We start from the raw sequence: 22,290 nt of genomic DNA, 5'->3' as shown, positions 1-22,290 counted from the left end.
ATGAAAGCTGTTCATATACCTAATAAGCCAGTTAATTTGATGAAAATTAAAAGCCAAGTTCTATACAGTAAACAGAAAAATGAATCATACCCAAGCAAACAAGATAATAATAAGGTCTCAAAGAAAAACTTGTTTATTTAGTCCCATATAATTAACTTGGGTAAACTCCATACGAGTCTCATTAAGAAAAGGTATTACAAACAACGTAAATTATGACAATTAACATATGTATTTATATTATATATTATGTTTTATGTTTAATAACGAAGCGAATTTACTGTATATATACCGTATGTATACGTAATTCTGTTGACATAACTTTCTGTCAGTTCATATTTTTAATATTTGGTTGATCTTGATTATTTTCAAAACATGAATTGAAATTAATCCTAAAATATTACGTCTGTACAACTATTTCGATTACTATTACAAATACCTACATACAGTCCTATGTCTTTCAGATATCAAATCTGTTGAGTTTAACAAAATTAAAGTTGTATTCCTTAATATTTATAATATGAATATGAAAAAAATATTTGTGGAAACAAAAATAACAGAAAAAAAAACCATTCATTCTTTACCATAGGTTTTGTGTCCAGCTTACTTTGTTATTTCAATATTCCAAGGATAGTGGCATAATAGAATGTAATACAAAAACTTAGAATAAAGCAGTGTTATTTAAAGTTTAACAAAATCGTTAATAATAGCTACACTTGCTTGCTTTTTGAACAAAATTTCATTCTTTGCATTTTTAGGTTGGATTTTTTACATATTTCAAAAATTATCCGTCGGTTGTCAATATTCGTCCAACAAAAATAGCGAATATACGGTATAAAAGGTAGAGCTGTTTATGGTTGCTTTATATGTAGTACTTAATATATTCAAATTTTATTTCTCTATGTACCTTTTCTCCATATAAACCATGTAATATCCTAAAAGGATAAACCATATATATGTTCATATAAATCTCATATTCCTACATGAGTTCAATATTCTTAAAAAGGGAAGCGAATTTGTTTTTCCTTAGAGTATAAATATATAAATATTATCGTATCTGGTTGATCGTTGTGATGATAAAATATTATAAGTTATATCAAATTACAAATATCACGAAACAAAATTAAATATTAATGTATACTAAAAAGAACTTACCTTGTGGTGTCTCATATACGTTTTGGCACCATCAAGTAGTCGTTCGAATTCCAAACGATTAGCATTCCTATTCGTTATCACATTTCCAACTTGGCCCACAATCGTCGCAAAAATAAACACCCCTATTAAGTAACTAACTATTGTAAAAATATACCTGAAAAAAGTAAAAATCAATAATTAGTTAAGGTTAAAATTATATGTATTGAAATATGTTATCCTGTTATCCTTAGTAAGCTATGCGGTTTTACGTCGCACAGTGTGATGTATCAATGGGTAAAATTAACTAAAAACATCACTTTATCTTGGTTGGCCGCGGATTTGTTTAGCAAAGTTTCTAAACTTCGACATGTCAACATCAGCCAAGAATGGCGGTGAAATCAGGTGTACATAATATAGAAATGAATTCTTTTCAAGTTGGTAGTATATCATGTTATAGCTAAAATCGACCGCCAAGCTCTGTTAAGTATTTTAAAGTTTAGAAACCTGTAGCCAAATTTGTATAAATCTTACAGTATTTTAAATTTTGTTCGAGTTTTTAAAAAGATCCAATGGCGTCGTACAAAAGAAGTCGATTTGAGCTTGAAGTAGAAGGAATGAATGAGGCGAATGACGATATGAGATAGTATAAATGTTATAATAGATATCAATCGACAGCAATTAATTGTGAATAGAAAGTTTGATAAAAAAATGAACTGTATAAGTTTCATTATGAGTAGAACCTTGAACCAAAACCTGTGGACTAGTTTATATTGGAGATATTGTTTACATTTAACTCAATATTATTTCCGTAAATCAAGTGATGCTATGGTATATTAAAGTAGTAGCTAGAGACTTTCAGTAAACTACTTTTCACTCCTCATATTTTATATCATCCATACTGGGAATATAAAACAACCAATTTTATAATATAAAAAAAATTAAGCCATTGTGTTCAAATATATAAATTACTGCAGCTATTAAGACATGAGTTGCTATTTAATTAAAAATACTTCTTTTGGCTGATTAAATTTACTTTAATAATTAAGTTGAATAAACGAGAATTACTCCAAGGAACTAAGAAAATTTAATAATCTCTCTATTTCATCCGTTATTGAAAGTTTAAATTTACTTCACTAAATGCCAGGCAACTATTATAAAGTTATTATGACTTGAAATTGTGTTGATAAAATATATTTGATATTTATATTGGATGAAGTATTATCTTTTCTATTCTATTTCTATAAACAAAACCCTATTATATTTTCGTTGAAATTTATAAAATTAAATGATTTGAATTGTTATATTATATACGCGTGAGAATTTACGCCTTCCTCTCTAATTTCTATCAGAATCACATTGGATGTTAATAATTGCCCAGTGTAGGACAATTCTAAAGATATACTGTATCACTTCTTTAGGGTAATAGCCTAATATATAGAATAGAGCATATATATGTATATAATATTTTGTTCTGAGTGTTGTTAAATAAGTTCTTCAAATTATAAGGAACGGTATTCAAAATATCAAAAATGATTTGTTTTAGAGTATCTAACCATATAAAGAGAAATGGAAATATTGAGTTTACAGGGATGATTGGCACGGTGTGAGCTTGAGTAAGTACACCATAGTGTACAAGTATAAATTACTTGTACTGTAAATTGTAATATACTAATTTTGAATCAATTATATCTCAAAAATTAAATTTTAATGTAAAATGTTTCCTATAGTCAAATTAACATCAAAGTTGCCAAATGTATGTAATGTAATATACTTAAAAATTGTAGACAACAAACTAAACTAAAATAAAAGCTCTTCTATCATTATTTAGATACAAATAAAAATGTATATTATAGTTTGACTGTAAATTAAAATATTAATAAAATTAAGCAAGTAGTAAATAAATATATAATAAAAGTTAATTCACTAATATTTTTGCAAACACAAGTAAAACAGTTATTGTTTACGACCATATAAACACGCGCTACTGTTAAATGAACAGTTTTTGCTTACGAACAGACAGACAAGCCAAATGATCTTGTTCAGGATTGTTTCCTGTTTAATTAGTGTCCAACCTGGTAACAACAATATTTGACGTGTGTCTCTGAGAGAAAACGCTTAAGAAAACTTGGCAGCGGCAGGGCCTGTTCGACCAAGCAAAAACTACTTGACGTTTTCTGTTTTAATCTTTTCATCGCCGAATGAACAAAAGACTGTCAGAGTCGATCTTTCGTACGGGGAACATCGTCCCCGGCGAATGACCGGTGGTGCGACTAACCCTCGGTCCTGCCGCTGCCAGTGTCGTACGTACACGAAAGGGGTGCAAAGTCAAGAAAAAATGCAGTGTGCTCTTTACCCGTTACTGGTCCTGAACTGCAGCAGACGTGATTTAACCCCTCTGCGCGGCAGCGACCGAGGGCCGTCCACCGAATTGGTCTTCCTGTTAAAGGAAAAGAAAGAGAAAAATAACGTTTAAATCAAATAACATTAAATATAAAAATATAAATTAAATAACATTTTACATACACGTTTTAGAGAATATATAGAAAATAATTTCGTTCAAATTATTTTCTCCATGTTAGATATGACTAGTTATTATTTTGTGTGTATAAATTGTCGACTTTTATATTTCGGGATTAAGTGAAAAGATGAATTTTTAAAATGTGAATTTTTAATTATGAGCTTCCCTAGAGATCTGATTTGTGTTCTAAGAGGTAAGTGATAAGAGATAAGAGATTGAAAGAGAATATCTGATTGAGATAAAATCTTATATAGTGCTAGAAATCAAATTCAATTTTGAATTCTGGAGAAAGTGTTGGTATAAATGCATTGTATTTAGAGGACGAAATGTTCGCACTTTAGTTCAACAGCTGTACTATTTTTGTATTCTACTGGAATAATAACTTCAAAAAATTACTTTCAGCTAAAGCTTGATTTGAATTGTAACAATTTGACATTCAATTCATCATATAGTACGGATTTGACTTCCATTTTTTTTGTTTCCCCAATAAGTTGCATTGTGTTTGATATCGTAACAATTTTGACGAATAATATTGTCGATGTTTTCTAATAAGAATGAGAAAAAGCAATGAATATAGAGTATATAAATAATAAAAATTTTAATTGATTATTTAATACAAAATTCTATAATTTTGTTGCTTAGTATAATCCCATTGAAGTCCAATATAAGAATACTTGTTCCCGAGCACTTCTCATTTATGGATTCCATCTTTATAGTGAGATTTTGAAGGATTTAAACAGAGTACCTTTTCTTTTCATATTTTCTGATGAAAATCGTCATTGGTGTAATAATCTTTGAGATATTCGAACAGTTAAGTCAAATATATTTAAATCTAAATAGAATAGATATTGTAAATAAAACATTACTTGTTAATTATTATTGTATATCTTTACTATTTCCTTTTTTTTTTGGACAACTTTTTTTTCCTATTTATATTAAGTCTTTTCTTTCCTCCCTAAGTTTCATTGCGTTTAACATATGATGAAATTATTGCTATGTTAAAAATAGAGTGATCTAATTTAAATGAAAGTTATGCAAAGGCACTCAAAATTATATTAAGATTTTTGTTGATTGTTTTGAATAATATTAAATTTTTTTTTTAAATTAGAAGAAGAAAGAGACAGTGCATATTTAAATGACTGTTTAAATTCAAAATACTATAAATTAAATTATTTAATAATTTTGCTACTTAGTTGTTGATTCCATCAAGTAATGCTTCCAAATGCTCATCAATTTTTTTTGGTTGGCTAGAAAGCTTTTTGTCTTCGATTCCAAAATCACTACTTTTAAAGTATCAGAACCAGATTCACATATTGAAATCCATGAAGCATGATTACCATAAGCTTCACACAGGCTTACATGACATTCAGCCATCTTTTATTTCAAAATAAGTTAAAAAGTAAAACTTTACTCGGTACAAGATCAAACGTATTGATTTTTTTTTGTTCACACTTCGACGAAAAGACTCATATTGAAAAGTTATCTAAAGTTACAAATGTAGCCTATGCGGTTAATATACAGCAACACACGTATGTTGTAAGTTCTTTGAAATTAATTTATATATCAATTATAATCCCATTGCATTACAATATACATATTACAGTGATCATATGATTTATGGAAAGTACGAAAATTTCTTATTTATTTTTTTTTTAGGAAACTCGTTTTTCGGGCAATATTTTCTTAAAGATATTAGGACAACTAGAAATCAGAGGTAGCTAGATTTTTAAAAGAGGATGAATATTACAGAAACAGGGTTCCTTGTTTTTCATGGTTGTAGTTCTGTCTTATTTCGTTGAATTTCTATTTCTGCACATCATTTATATTAGGTCTTTCCTTACGAATGTTGACTTAACGCTGGATGAAAAGGTTATAGTAATGATTTAAAATTATCGCTTTATTCATTTGAGAGTAATTTATGAAAAAATGTTTGCATCCCTGATGAAAAGTAAATCAGTAAAATCTATAGTTATCGAAAACAAAACTTATTGAAGAAATTATTATTTCAGTTTATGTCAGTAATTTTTTTAACAATATAAGTTAAATTGCCAATGATATTAGCAATATCTAAACAGTAAATAAAACTAAAATATTTTTATAATATCTGATTATTCATTAGCACTTTGTTATTTGTTTCACCCAACTGAATTAAAACAAAATAATTAAATTCGAAAGGTTTCAGGACATAAAAGAAATCTTGTTTTAGGATTTTTCCTGTTTCATTTTCAGAACAATATACGTATTAGTCGAACTATCCAAAACTTCATAATCTTACCGCAGAAACCTGAAATGATTGCATATTTTTGGCAAACGAACGAAACTTTGACCATCTATAAATCAATTCTGTTATCTTTTAAGCTTTCGCCGAGTTCCTTTCACGTCAGCCACGTTCTCATTCTTTTAGCTTCAATATATTTTTGGAACAGATGTTTCCTGAATATAAAATCGATCTTTTACTATCGCCAATATACACATATTCCGAGAGATATCATTGTTAAGACCTCGAAAATGTTCCTCCCAAAAATACCATATATAAAACTACGTTTGCTAGAAGGATCAAATATTTAAAATAGTATAATGATGGAACATAATATTTAGGCAATTTTAGAAAATATTTAGATAGTTTTCGGATCTTGAATCTAAAGTTTTAATGAGTGTAATGTGTATATTAAATGTACAATTGTGATTATAAACAGGTATTGCTAGAGCCAGAGCTTGTATGTTATTTGCCACACTTATTAGCACTAATATCTGATATGATAATAATCCTACCCTTTGATTTATAATATTTGTTCTAAACATAAATACTATTTATTTTAAGTGACTAAGAATAGTAAAGTTTGTTTTTGAAAAGCATTTTTGGATTTTTTATTGCAAGAAAAGTATCTACAAAAATTCATTACAATACTGACAATTTAAAAAAAGAAAACACACCAGTAACCAAGAAATTTTAATAGGCAAAATGGAAGCTTGACTCAATTTATACTACATGAACTGAAATAAAGATAATAAAAGGAGAATATTATTGAATATTAAATTTTAGATGAGACATGTAATTTGATATAGAAAAAGGTTTTTTGAACCGAGTGAAATATAAATATATTTTGAGAATTCTAAATGCCAGAGATATTGGATAAAGCCAGGCAATTTCATTAGAGTCAAGTGGTTTTTGTTTTTGAAACGTATTGCAATTTGAATTTCTTTTTAAAATGTCTACTCTTCTGCCTAATATTAGCGATTAATCTTTATATATTTCTCAATATATTCAATTCTCATTTCTCAAGTTTCATATCAATTGACCTGAATAGGTTCCCGGCCTGATACATAGATGACACTACTAGAAATAAATTCATATGTTTTTTGGTTTGCCCTAACCCTCAAAAGGTGCGTGTATAAATTTGACAGCTGTCTGATCATTAGTTGGTGAATTATAGCATTTTGAGTGAAGCAACTTTAGTTATTGTAAAAAAATTGATAAAAAGGAATTTCGCGTGTTGATAAAATATTGCTTTTTGAAGGAAAAAATACAGTTGAAGCAAAAACTTGGCTTGATGCAGAGTTTCCGGACATTGCCACAGGAAAATCAACCATCAGGGATTGGTATGCTAAGTTTTGATGTGGTGAAATGAGCACCGAAGACGGTGAACGCAGTGGACCGTCCAAGAGGCCTGCCAAAAATCAAAGGCAGTGCCCAAATGAGGTTGTTACCGACGAAAACATTTTAAAAAATCTACAAAATGATATAGCAGATACTCTAAAGATAATAACTGAACGTGTACATCATGTCATTCATGAATACTTATGTATGAGAAAGCTCTGTGCAAAGTGGGTGCCGCGCGAGCCCACTTTTGTCCAAAAACAATGACGACTTGATGATTCGGAACAGTGTTTGAAGATGATCAAGCGTAATAAACCAGAGTTTTTGCATCGATGTGACAATGGATGAAACATGGCTCCATCATTTCACCCTGAAGTCCACTCAACAGGCATTCGAGTGGATTACACACGATGATGCTTTGGAGCGGGTCCAAAGCGTGGGAAAACCTAACAGTCGGCTGGCAAGGTTATGGCGTCTATATTTTGGTATGCGCATGGAACAATTTTCATTGATTACCTTGAAAAAGGAAGGACCAACAACAGCGACTATTACATAGCGTTATTAGATCGTTTGAAGGACGAAATCGCCAAAAAGCGGCCGCATTTGAAGAAAAAGAAAGCTGCTTCATCAAGACAATGCACCGTGTTACAGGTCAGTGAAAACAGTGGCAAAAATCCATGAACTGGGCTTCGAATTGCTTCCTCATCCACGGTATTCTCCAGATTTGTCTTCCAGCCACTATTTCCTATTATCAAGTCTCAAAAGAATGCTCGCTGGGACGAAATTTTCGTCGAATGAAAGTGATCGCCGAAACTAAGGCCTATTTTAAAACAAATGACAAATCGTGCTATAAAAATCATATTGAAAAGTTGAAAGGTCGCTATATTAGTGTATTACCCTTGAAAGGAATTATATTGAATAAAAAAAACTTATTTTGCCAAAAAATGTGTTTTACTATGGTAGGCTGGGGATTTTTCAATTGACCTGTTAGCTCCATTACATTTTGGGCTAAAAAGCCGAATTAATAATATTTAATCTAACAAAATGTGAACTAATAAGAGATTAAAGATATTTAAAAAAATCGAATCCATACTATTATTTCAATGGAATAAAAAAACTTTGAAGGGAACAAAATGATTTGGAAAAGATAATTAGCTCATTGCTTTTGTCATTTCATGTTAAAATATTCAATATTTGATTCTATGCTCAAAAAGATGGAATATTTGTACACCGAATATATTAATTCAGAATAAAATAATAACATGGAAGGAAAACAAATAATTACATAAAAAAATAATCCTCAATGAGAATATTAAACCAGCAGCTAATAATCGATTATAAAAATCTTGGAATATTTAATTTATGTATCAATTAACTCTATTATTCTTTAAACAAAGTTATTGACAATAAATAGTTAATTGATATATGTTCTTCAATTGTTACGTGCTATTAGATACTTACTCTGCATTTGTTTCTGGTGTTGGCAAATCTCCTATTGTAGTTAGGGTCAATGTGGACCAATATAATGACCCTAAATACTTCCTAGTAAGGCTGGCATAATCTCCAGGTCGATATGGATATACCCAATCGCCCTTTAACAGATATACATTGAGATTAATGGTTCAGCAATTATACACCAATTAGACGATAATGATATTTGACACGATATCCTGTTTTTAGTGTGATAGACAGATCAGTGAGTTTAACTATTATTTGAAAGATGACGGAAGCTATTTTCTAAATATCTCAATAATTTAATTTATGATATTTAACTTTCAATTCCAATTTATCTCACTGTAAAAATATTTAATTTTTGAATATATAGGGGATAGATATAATTATATGAACACAATGTAATACGGTTTCTTCACTTACCAAGTCTTGAAGGTTATGTTTTAATGTATTATAGGATTTACTCTGCGATGGTTCAAGCAAGCAGTTTTATGTATGGGGAAAACCAAAAGAAGCCTACGATCCGGACTGTTTACTTGCATAGAAGTTTCTATTATTATTTTGGCAAAAATATCGTGGTATTAACGTAATCCTCTCATTTGCAACATTGACCGGGTTATTGTGAACGAATACTTCGAAACCTTAATTGATGATATTCTTACTATGATGCAAATTCCTGCCAAACACTCTCGTATATGATTTTAGAGTATAGTACATATACTATATTCAAGATTTTTTGAACATAAGTCATCAAGATGTTTAATGTATTGCCTGTAGCATTTTATAAATTTATTTCAGAAACAGACATTATTTTCCTTCTTATTTTATTCTAGTTCAAAAGAGATATAATGCTTTCTGATCAGTTCGAACACGAAACCGAACTAGCCTGCCAAAGTCATCCGGTTTTCTTGGATAGTGACTTGGAAGGTGACAGTGGCTAAAGGAAACTTTCAGGATAAGTGATAATGCTGTGCAATTCTGAGACAGAGAGATGAGAGTTGAAACTACTAAAGGTAAGCACATAATTAATAGAGTATTACTGTAGAAAATGGTATTGTAGGTTGTGAATAATTTATGTACATAGATATGATTATAATTGTTCAGAATTAAACATGAGAATTAGGTTAGAATGTATGAAGAGAGGTTGAATACTAATCATTTTATAGATATGGCAGAACTCAGTGATTAATTTTATCAAGAATGATGTACACAGGTACTAGCCGAAGAAATAAAAAATAAAGTATATCAAGATGGCTTGATAAGTAAACATACTAGCGAAGAAAACAAAAACTAAACGTAAAAAGGTAAATATGCTCTCTAATGAAAGTAAAATACTTTAGTCTTATATAGGTGCGTTCACAGGGATACCACTACATGAAAATCGTAGAATGTAGAACTCTACCTCATGTGTGGGGTGGAAAAGAGTTCAATTTTAAATATAGTAACGCAATTCTAACATACAAACTATTATACCTGTGTTAATTGTAGTTTTCAGTCCTTCGATAATACACGCATTAGATATTCTATAATGTTAAAATAAACTATATATGTTTGATAACATTTTTGTTTCAATATTTTATTTAAACTAGAATTTTGTTGTATGGCAAAGCCAAACCGAATTAAAACTCAGAGTTTGAAGGCGTATGTACAAAATAACTTTGAATAGACTATAGCATATAATAAGTTTCTATCTCTAATATTGAAATAATCGACGGATGTTATGGTACAAGGATGGGATAATAATTGCAGCTGTTTTAAAAGCAAATAGTGGCTAAACACCTTATTAAAAAAAAATTCTTTATATGTTATGAGTTCATCTAATTTGGACTATCCCCTATATATAGTAAGTGGTGAATATCTATTTTACATTAAGTGTTACCTACTTGAAACCCTTCTGCCTCGGATAACAGAAAGTAGAAACATCCAAACCAATGAGCAAGGATCAATAAAATGTGGATGAGATTCACCACCCTCCATAAGTTCGGCCATATTGTTCTTGATTCTACCATGTAGTAGTAGTTGACAGCCCTGTACACCTGTGAACAGGTTGTAAGACTAAAATTAGTCTTTTGAAAGAAAAAGAAATATACGTTTTTAAAACATGGGATTTTTATTTTATCAAACAATCTTATAGACATTTTTAAATAACAAAACTCATGATTATTAAAAGACACTCTATATAATCTGGTACATTAATGAACTATATAATATATTGCAATTTAATTAATATTATCGACTAGGGCATCATCACAAAAAGATTTAAATAGCTGATATAAAACGGGCGAGGATGACGCTGGGGCTTAATGGAATATTTTCTGTTATATCTCCAGCATAACAGGATCACTGAGAATATCACAAAACGTCGTTACTGGCTGGAATTAGGCCTTGATTTATGGCTTACTAGACAAGGGAGTGTTACAAATTAGGTTATACTTAGTTAAATAAAACGATAAGTTCACCTAAAGTAATCTCGCATAGTAAAACCTATAAAGGTTTTGTCGTCTATCCAAAGCTTTCAGATCCGTTGTAATTCTTAGAAAGCTGGTAATTTTGGTAATCTTTTTTCTTATATTATTTTGTATAGATAAATTTTCACATAGCATCATTAACACCCACACATGACACACAGCTGGTCTTATTCCGCTTTAATATCAACCCAGTTTTGTTGAAGAACCCTATAATAAAAATTGACTAAATGGTGACTCAAAAACTCTATGGGATGCTAGTTAAGCATTAAAAAAATCGATGTACCTCGAATAAGAGTTACTTGTTAAACGATATCCTATAGCCTATTAGGATAAAAAATGTATGCACATTTTTTCGCATATAAAGAATTCAATTGTTGCCATAATATTACAATATCAAAAATGTTCTTATATTATTTAAACATCTGGTACATTGTTAGAACATATAATTACATAACATTAAAACGAATAAAATAATAGTTCCTTTTGTTTTATTGATTCATTTTTAAAATTCATATCAATTAGATCCCATCTAATATTCAGGTTACTTTTAAAAAACATTTTCCGAATATCATCTATCGTTCCTTGAATATTATTTTCACGAAGAATAATCACAATGTATTACAAATGAATGGTTTTTTCTAATTATTCTGAGTTTTATTTTATTATATAATCTAATAGTAAATAGGCTTTAGTACTACATCTCGACTGTGTTGTTAGTGATACAGTGATAAATTAAAAGTCTAGTTACAAAATGTCAATTATAATCGAAACAAAAGAATACCTTAAACTGTTAACTAATATATAGACAAATTATATAGAATAACTAGTTCCAATTTTACATAAAATTATAAATAGTTTGTTTATAATATGAACATTAATATCAAAATTTTCTATATCCCTATTATATAACTATTTCCATATGAGATATGTTAAAACCATCGAATTTAGGAGTAAGGTTAGGCCGTTTAATAGTTGTTCATACTGATACTTCGCATTTTCACCAATAAGTATCACTGATCATAATACATGCAAACCACATTGATTCTCAATATCAATTTTTGATGACTGGATGTTTAAAGCACAGATGACGTTGTGAATTTGTTTACATTTAATTTTGTTTTAAAAATGTAACATATTACAATTATATAGGCCAGATTCTAAAATAAAATAATTGAAAATCGGCATTGGTTTACGGCAATTTGAACCAACTACGTCTATAAGAAGGTCTATGAAAAAATATCGCGATATGTATACTTTACTTTATTTATAAGTAATTAGCGAGATATACATTTATTATATAAATATACTTGCTTTTAAAAATCTAGGACACCTTAGCAGAGGGTTAGGTCCGAACCTCAACTGTAACAAATCTGCCGGACATAAGGCAGTCAGGTCCAGTAAGAAGGCACGTGAGCGAAGGTAATGACAGGCCAATTTTTTGGAATCATATACCATTAAACCTGAAAAAGGGAAGACATAATTAGTTACTAACGAACATAGCTTTAATGAAGTTCATCCCTACCTTGTTCTAAATATCCTGTTCTAAACTGTACAGCCAAATCTAATACAAAAACCAAGTCACTTATAGAATCACAGGTAAGCCAAAATGTTGAAACCATTTCCTGAAAATAATTATTATCCTTGTTACTATAAATTACGCATTTTCGTACATGATTTTAATTTTGGTTATATACTAATATTTTATGAGTAATTAAAAATATATATGTTATCACGTTTATCTGGTGTGTGTAAGATAGTATGCGGCTAAAACAACTTGGAGCTCCCATTAAACACATAACTCTTTGACTTAATTTTCCTGTTGTATAAGCCTAAATCCGAATTAAAGATACGATCCTGTGTCTTAAAGATACAAACGACATAAAATTTAAGACCTCAGTGTTAGTATAAAGCATTCTATGATTTAAATATTATTTTATATACCATTATAATATTTAAGAGGTTGGGCAATTAGCACATTCATTAACAAACAGTTTAAGGCGTTGGATTATATTGGTTTAAAATAAATAAAACTAATGATAAAATTTTAAAAAAGTTGGAACGGGAATCACACACAAGTGTTATTTTAACACAATTAAGTATCAATTCTCAAGCCTTCCTGTAAGACATCACAATGTAATAAAGCAACCCAAAGTTAATATGCTCTAATATGGTTATTTCAACACAGGATACATTACCTAACAAATATCCTGCATAGAAAATTATAGAAAAGAATAAACTATATTTTCTTTATTTTCTAATGGTGGTACATTCTTTTCGAGTCGATCTATACAGTCTATCACGTGAAAACCATATAAAAATCTAGAATATTTAGATTTTGTTTAACACTAATAATTCTATAGGAATAATAATTAAATTGTTGTGTTATTCCTTGTGGTTAATTTGCTTTAAAATATGGAAGGATATGGGTAAGTGCAGAATGTAATTTTAGTAATCATTTAACTTTTATTTTGTAGAGAAGATGTGGCTAGTATTTGTTGAGAGTGAAAATAGAAGAATATAAAATTCAGGGAACCAAATAAGAAGAAATTAGGCAGTATTTTGCTAGGATGCAAAAGCAGTGGAGATGCTATGAAATAATTAAATTTGCTAACAAAAGTAGACCTGAATCAAATAAATGAAATATAAAACTATTGACGACACCTTAATGACCTAATGACATACAAAGAGAATAGAACGCATTTTTATATAAGAGTACAGGTAAATAATTTATTGTTTTGTAAAAATAATGATGTGTTGACTGGAGATTTCTTTCACTTTAAAAGTACGATCATCCATTCGTTTTAGGCTAGTAAACGTACAATATGTTAACCGAACGCTCGAGGTAGTTAATTTATTAATGGGGTTTGTGAATCAAAAATAGTACCAAGAATTGCAGTAGGGATCATAGGTGATCGCATTTGGAGATTTTTAGGACAATTTCACTGCTTTCATATATAGCGGTGGCTTTTTCATTTGTTTTTAACTATATTGGCTAGATTTGATCTAAATGATTCTGGCCTTGCTTATGGTAGTGTTTATGTACGTGGTTTTATAAAAAATAGGAAGGCTGGATATATAGTAATTATATTTTTATTTCATTTTCTTCATCAATTTTTTAAATAAAATGTGTTATTTCAATGTTTATTTCCCTCCGTATACATAGTTTCAACACTAAATCAAATATTTACCTAATTTGTGTATATTTATTTATAGAAAATAATTTATATATAAAAGAGGAATATATAAATTGGATATACGCTTTGTATATACACATACGCTAAACTTGAATTATTCTGTGTTTTAATAATAAATAGAGCCTAATATGCGCATGCGCCAAATCCGGAGGTATTTGTTAAGTAATATTTCGTACAATTATTTAAGTGAATTTGTCTTTCATGTATGTAGTTATGCTGTTCTGAAGAACACTCTAACCGTTTTAAATATTAAAGGTGTAGCTTTGTCATTATCAATAGATATATAGCTATCTCATATAATAGTTTTGTTTCACATTTTCCATGTTTGAATTGTATTATTTTGATTAACTAGTCGATCCTAATAATCTCTATCGAGATGATATGTTAGGGACCCAGCTTTTTTGAATTGAGCAAGAAAAGTAATAAATACTTCTTGCGAATTGAGATAACTTGCGATTAAATATTTTCGGTGCTTGCAAAAACGTATTATTTACGTTATAAACAAATAACTTAGAAAATTATTTTATTTTATTGCTACGGGTACTGCTGAGGTTATCTTCACTAGTCTTGTTTATGTATGTTTATACTCGCAATTCTAGGTACAAAAGCATGAAAATAAGCGAAATTAGGTTGTACGCAATTCTAATTTTGTATTCAGCATGGAAAGGATCATTAAATTTTTGACAATTAGGCCATAACATAGTTATGATGTTTCACAATGAAACACATTGGATTGGATTTATATTTTTATTAAATTAATATTTTTTTCCGAAATAAAAGATTATTAAAAATATTTTATAAAATTTTAATTGTAAAATGATTATTTACTTTTTTATTATGAAATTATTCGTATAAAATTATTAATATATTAGGTTGACAGAAAATATTATCCATTTTGTGTATTTCTTTTTCAATATAAACTTGAATTATTAAGAACAATGAATTATTAACTAGAATTAATCGATTAATACTTCAATCAATATAATTTTATTCACAAAACAATATTTTGTCTCATATTTATAAATTCATCGATGAAGCAGCTAATGAATCTATGTTTCAAGGTGCAACTTCCTGGAATATACATCTATCTATAATACTGTGTATTATTTTGTATTCCAGTGTTTTATTGTAAATTAATTTGGTTTAAGGAAATTAGAAGTTCTAATTTAAATATAACTCGTATTCGTATTACTATTATATTGGTATATTACTATTACTCGGAGAGAAACATATAGAGTTTGAAATAACAGAATGTAACACTGTCGAAGTCCTTTTTTTTTTCATTTACTAAGTTGACCAGCCAAAACCAAATAGTCTTCGGCAAATGTCGCTTCAGGTTCGGGGAATGGTTGTTTTCGGGATGCCTGATTCGAGGTGGGTTTTGACGTTCTTCATAAACCATGGGGCTCTTAGTAAAGCGCGGATTTTTCGGATTGGAATACTTGTAGTAGTTCAAGCTGTCTCTCCGAGACATACCTGTACCACACCTGTGCTCCGTTGAGGCAGATTGGACGGACTATCATTTTATACAACGCTTTCTGTGGGATTGGAAGTTTGCTTTTTCTGCGGAGTAGTGGAAATAGTAGGCTGTACACGCCATTTCCTTTGCAAATGACGTGGTGAATTTGGGCTGACCATTGGAATCTGCGGTCGAACTGGAGACCGAGGTATGAGACTTTCTGGAGCTATGGGATAGGGACTTTATCGATTTGAAGGCGATAGGCGCGGAACTCTTTCTTGCGGTGGAACAGAATAGCCTGAGTTTTGCTCGGATTTATCTATAGTTGTCAGAATTTGTATCACGCTATCGCTTGGTTCAGTTGTACTTGGAGTCTGTTGCGAATAGCATCGGGACAGTAACCGGTTGTGAAGAAAGCGGTATCGTCTGCGTAAAATTCTGTGTGGGAAAGTTTGTAGCGCGGGAAATCAGCCATATAAAGGTTGATGAGACTGTTTACGAGAGGAGACTGCGTCACCGATCCTCAATCGGTAGACCTAGCTGTTTTGCTTTAAATATTAGACCATGGTGCCATAATTGATCGAAAGCTTTGGAGACATCTAAGAAGATGGCTCCGGTGTTTCGACCTTTTATCAGTGGCTGGTGGATAGTTGCTGCGATGCGGGCAGCTTGATGGAGGGATGAGTTCGGGATTATGTGATGTAAAATCGTTTAAAGCGTTTAATATCGCTTTTTCGGAAAGTTACTGTCAAAGTCCTAAGGCCATACAGAAGAATTTGCAAAATAAGCATTCAAAAGAGGCGGATTTTAGTCTGATTTGTCACATTTTGTCCACACGCAATATCTTAGAGAAACAACAGCTTCTTCGGCTTGGCCGATTCGCCTTATTATTCACCATTTGACCCATTTTCTTCTCTTGTATTACTGATCTTTTAATCATCAGTTCTCAATACCTTGCTGTCTCTTTTCTATGTCGTAAAAATTATTAATTTTCAACTACTGAATATATAATTATTAAAAAATGCTCTTTACTTTTCCAACAGATACTTCAATGCTACATATTTCTTGCTTTTATATCTATTTATTCAGAGAAGTCATGGGCAGTTGTAAATAGTAAACTAATTAATTTCGTTTCCCTTTGAAGGTAAATTATATTTTTACGGTGTTTTAATTAGTACATAAGGCTGTAATAAATAATGACTCTTTCGCAATAAACTTTATTCTCATAAATATAATTTAAAATACCTAAGCAAAATAAAGAACTCAAAAAAGGACTAGACAAAAAGGTATAAACATCTTAAGGATAATGTCTTTTTTGTATTAACTTAATATATTATTAATATTTGTTTTATAATATATTTTAAAATATTAATAAAACATCCTAAGGATAATGACTTTTTTGTATTAACTTGGTTCTTGTATCTCAGAATTATCTATATAAAATGTTTATATGAGTTAAACATATTATTAATATTTGTTGATGTAATTTTTGACATGAATTTTACTCACTAAGACTTCGTTGATTAATTTAACTAAATTATTGATCTTAAATCATGATTAGGAACAACTGTTTATTGTTGATTTGAGTAGTTGAATTGTAAATTTAGTTTCCCACAAAATTGGATTTGTGTTTGGCTAGATTATTCTGTTATTCTAGCATATTTACAATAAGTGCTCTGAAAATTACTTTGAGTAATGGAAAATTTATGTCCCTACCTGAAACTAAAGCAACTTTGATTAAAAAAAAAACCGATATAAGTGATAAAACTGTAAAATATAATAATTGTTTCTGACCTCATATTTCGAAAAACATTTTTACTTTAATATTAAATTTCGTTTTTAACTGAATAAAATGAGCGACGATTTATTAAAGCTGAGCCTGTGCATTTCAATCATTTTATTGAAAAAATCTTCAGTAGAATATCCTGCTCATTACGAGACCCGCAATTACTCATAAAATCAACAATAATACGCCAGAATTATGGATACCGACCCGCTAACGAGTCGTATTATTCAGAATTAAAATAAGTTGAAGTGTATAAAATATTAATGGATGCCGATACTGCTCGGATTCTAAAATGCTGAACTATGACATTCGTTATATAAGTTTAATTGTATGAAAGAGATAAAGGTCGCGGTTCTTGCAAGATATATAACAATCTTAAATAATGAAGCCATAATCAATATTTTCGTTTCGCTCAAATAACAAAGATCGTCCCATTTTCAATTTATCGTGTATCAGTTGTCTTAGCGTGTACTTTAGGGCCTATAATTTGTTTTAAAGGATTTTTTTTAATTTCGAGCTTTATTGCGAAAAATCGGTACAATGTTTTTTTTTTCAAAGTTTGTTCGCTAATTTTTTGCCCATCTTTCAGGTAATTTATGGATTTAAAGCTCTCCATGAATCGACCAACTTTTTGGTATCTTCATAAGAAAAGTCGATGAAACGTGACGAGTCATATGTCGAAATAAGTAGTAATCAGAAGGAGCAATGTCTGGAGAATGCGGCGGGTTTCGGAGCACATACTATTTTAATATTTTCACCGGTTTGTAACATGTAGTCGAGCGGTGTCATGTTTTTCGCGTAGTGTTCGGCTCAAACATATTAATTGCAGTCTATAGCGATCCCCACAGATAGTTTCATTAGTAGTGTTTGTAGCTCATAGTATACCATGCTAAATATAGATCACTAGCTTGGGGCCATGGATATTCGGCTTTGCCGTTAATGTTGGTGCATGACCAGGTGGTCCACCATGATTTTTCCCTTCGAATTGCCGTAAAAAATCTTATTTTATATCGCCTGCTAGAATCCAATGCAACAAATCTTTTGGATTTTGCCATTGAAGCAGAAACTCCAAACGCTTTTCAATGTCTCTTGGCTTCAATTCATACTAAGACAACATATCCATCTCTCGGTTCATTACTGTGTTCTCCACGCAATTAGGAATTGCTTTTTTATGTTAGTCCCAATAATTCTGCATTTTACATGGATGACCATCGTGTAATGCCTTCATATCCTCATCTTCAATTTTTTTTTTGCTGTCCAGAAAACCTTTGTCTTCGAGGTCAATTTCATAGTTTTTGAAATGCCGAAATCAGAACTCACATATAGAAATCGATGCAGCATGGCTACCATAAGCTTCGCACAGCATTTGATAACCTTCAGAAGTTTTTTAGTCACAATAGAGTTTGTAATGGATTAGCGTTTTTTAAAATATTATATATGTAAGTCAAGGTCAAATTAATGTATTTGGGATAATATAGGGTGTACAAATGTGTTTGAGGTTTTTGTAGTTTTTTAAAGAGAAATTGCCATAATGTATTTTTATTTAGTATATACATATTGCCCATCGTTAACTATGGTTTTTTACTTCTTGCAGGCAGCATACGGATATATTATTATTTTTTTAGGAGACCAAGAATCTATACAATTTTTGATACTTTAAATTTTTGATTTTGAAAAACTTATTATTGGGAAAGAGGAACGGGAAGAAGGGACGCTCACACATTCACAGTCTCTCTATTAAATTCAATTGATAATAGCTTGTGTACTCTGATAAACCATTCGACGCCAATTTAAGATTATGTATTTACAATTAGGTGCTTGAAGTATTGTGATCATTTTTTCACTTAACTTTGATTTGCAAATGATGCAGTAAGCACTTGATGAGAAAAATATCACCCAACATTTTGTAGCTTTCTGCAAACATTCTACATCTTATTGGAAACGTGGCGATGCAGTATTAAAGTTGTTAGTTTGTTAGCGGTCCAATCAACAATCCATTTTGCATTTTTTTAGCAATTCGAAACCATGTGCGAATCAAGTCCGACTGATCTGAACAAGTATCGTTCACAACTCATCAAACGTATGCTCGAGCATTCTCATGCGAGTCTGCATCATTTCTCTGTTCGGTCTGTTTATTCAGTTAGTAGTTTCGATTTTAGCATCTCGTAATGTATTACATCTTACTGATCCTACATGAACATAAACAGCAAAATTTTATGACCATGAATATTTTTCTTTTGTGTCGATATAATCCATAATTTTGGCCCAAAGGATTGTCGAAGATAATTCAATATCAATAGAGTTTCAGTTAGGTTTTTGGTCAATAGGTCTCACTATTCATTGTAATCGAACTATTTTGGTCCTCCAGGCTGTATTTTTTCTGATTTATAACAAAATTACCTCTATTTATAGAAATCAAAATCAACAACAGATATATGATTGAGCATTGTCACCATACATTTCTAAAATTGTTTAATGGGCTTCGGCAATAAAGATATTGAGTGTCTGCATTCACTGAATAATTTTATAATACTAAATGGAAAACTGTTATTTTATGTAGATAACTGAAAATCATCGAATTTAGTAATCAAGCTAGGTTGCTTAAGATCTTAAGAGTTTATATCGATACATCACATTTCCACCAACAGATATGGCTTATTGAAATAAATGTAAGCACTTAATATACCATAGTTCATAGGGATATATGGATAAATAGAAAATTGAAAGCCCTAAAGGCATTAAAAGGCAATGTTTTTGTAATTTATACGAAAATATGCAGATGGATAAGTTTTTCTGGAAATGGGTGTCGGTTGTTAACTAGCGTTACACCTATGCAGTAAATATTCAGAGCGCAGTTTGGAGACAATGATTTAAATGTAACCACTACTATAATCTCCAGTTAAGAAAATTGTTAGCAATACAAAGCTATAAATTTATAAAAAATGTATTGGAAAGTTAGAGAAGCGTTGAAATAAATATAAAGTAAGATAACATATTAACAAATAGAATCAAATTTCTAAAAACAATAGTCGCGGGTTCAAATCATGCTGGCGCATGCTCGTAAATTTATGTTTGTGATTATTTAATATTTGTGCTTGTCTTAGGCAACAGTGTAAAATTCGACAGGACAATAATCCCAATGATGCCAGTAACCAGGCTGGGTAAGAGCGGATGTCTTCTGGGATGATTTCTAAGTTTGTCACTCGCCAGTCGGTAGGCTTAATGTTGAGGACCGTGAGGGTTCGGAGCCCACGTTAAACTGTAGGTTCAGTACAGATAAACCCTCGTTTTTAGACAATTTTCTTATTTAAATCGAAGACTCTTATAAACAAAATATTATGACAATATTATAAATAATGTTTATATAACAGTGATAATATAATAAATATCTTTCTTGAGAATTTTTTAAAACTATATTTAATTTTTGTTTAAAGAATTTAGGTCAAAACACCTTTATCATCGACCAGCATTCTGAAGCGTTAATGAATATGTTTTATTTACTTTCATCTTTGTGTTTCGACACATTTCCGGCGGGTAGCTCTCGACTAATTAAGAAAGCGCGTTACTCGAAATTAAACTGCGTAAAGCCCCTACTTCATTTTGACGGTGCGTTATCGTATTCCGAAATCTGGTTAAATTAGGAGCCCTCGAAGATGTTTCGCGCGACCGAAAGCAAAACAACCAGGAAGTGATCCCCCCCTTTTCTGTATCCGACCTAATCGCCACGAACGATGCCGTTCGCGTACTACTTTCGTATAAACTTATCTGGATCGCTTACCTGTAGTTCAGGAAAACTTTGTCTAACGATTAAAGTCCACATATTATACAACACGCAAATTGTTAGCACAAACAACCAATAAAAATAAAAATTTGAGTCCGGATTCACAACTGTTCGCGGATGTCTGAGTCGTTTTCGACGACGCCTGGGCGCTGACCTATTGTCACCTGCAAAAGAAAGAAAATTAGTACATATGAATTTAAAAACGTATTTTAAATTTAACCAGGAATCTTTATTTCAAAATTAAGTATCTTTAGTTATTGCATTACTAAGGAAATATAGTCTTTCACATAAAGCAGCCAATGCACGCCATCAATTCCGTCAAATGTATAACCAAATTCAGTTTATAAATGTCAGGTGAAATAAAAAGTCCCCGACCTGACATATAGATGGCGCTACTAGAATTAAATTCATATGTTTTTTAGTTAGCACTAACCCTCAAAAGATGCGTATATAAATCATTAGTTTGTGAATTATAGCATTTTGAGTGAAGCAACTTTTGTTATTGTGAAAAAAAAATTGATAAAAAGGAATTTTGCGTGTTGATGAAATATTGCTTTTTGAAGGGAAAAAATACAGTTAAAGGAAAACCTTGGCTTAACACCGAGTTTCCAGACGGTGAAGTAAGTACCGAAGACGGTGAACGCGGTGTACTTCCAAAAAAGGTTGTTACCGACGAAAACATTAAAGAATCTACAAAATGATTTTGAATGGCCATAAATTAAAATTGAATGAAATAGCAGAACCTTTAAGATATCATTTGAACGTGTACATCATATCATTCGAAAATATTTGGATATGAGAAAGGTTTGTGCTAAGTGTGTGCCGCGCGAGCTCACTTTTGACCAAAAACAGCGACGAGTTGGTGATTCGGACCAGTGTTTGAAGATGATCAAAGTTAATAAA

General features: G+C 30.6%; 1 protein-coding gene across 8 annotated transcripts in view; it reads right to left on the bottom strand.

Moving 5' to 3' along the window:
* Positions 1-22,290, bottom strand: part of Cngl (Cyclic nucleotide-gated ion channel-like) — a 444,433-nt gene that overhangs the window by 66,323 nt on the left and 355,820 nt on the right. For 6 of the 8 annotated variants that reach the window (XM_076400452.1, XM_076400454.1, XM_076400450.1 and 3 more), the window contains exons 5-11: positions 21,385-21,551; positions 12,690-12,789; positions 12,479-12,627; positions 10,583-10,735; positions 8,709-8,839; positions 3,485-3,568; positions 1,153-1,306 (exon numbers count right to left, since the gene is read on the bottom strand). In XM_076400452.1, the coding sequence (XP_076256567.1) occupies positions 1,153-1,306; positions 3,485-3,568; positions 8,709-8,839; positions 10,583-10,735; positions 12,479-12,627; positions 12,690-12,789; positions 21,385-21,551 (938 nt within the window). The remainder of the gene's footprint in view (positions 1-1,152; positions 1,307-3,484; positions 3,569-8,708; positions 8,840-10,582; positions 10,736-12,478; positions 12,628-12,689; positions 12,790-21,384; positions 21,552-22,290) is intronic. The other 2 variants (XM_076400456.1, XM_076400457.1) reach the window with 1 other exon arrangement.

Source organism: Rhynchophorus ferrugineus, unplaced genomic scaffold (genome assembly GCF_030347505.1).
Source record: "Rhynchophorus ferrugineus isolate W39M unplaced genomic scaffold, kcgeb_rfMv2 rfM3, whole genome shotgun sequence".
Classification (NCBI taxonomy): Eukaryota; Metazoa; Arthropoda; class Insecta; order Coleoptera; family Curculionidae; genus Rhynchophorus; species Rhynchophorus ferrugineus.
The sequence above is the reverse complement of the archived record's forward strand: the minus strand, read 5'-3'. Positions and strand labels throughout refer to the sequence as shown.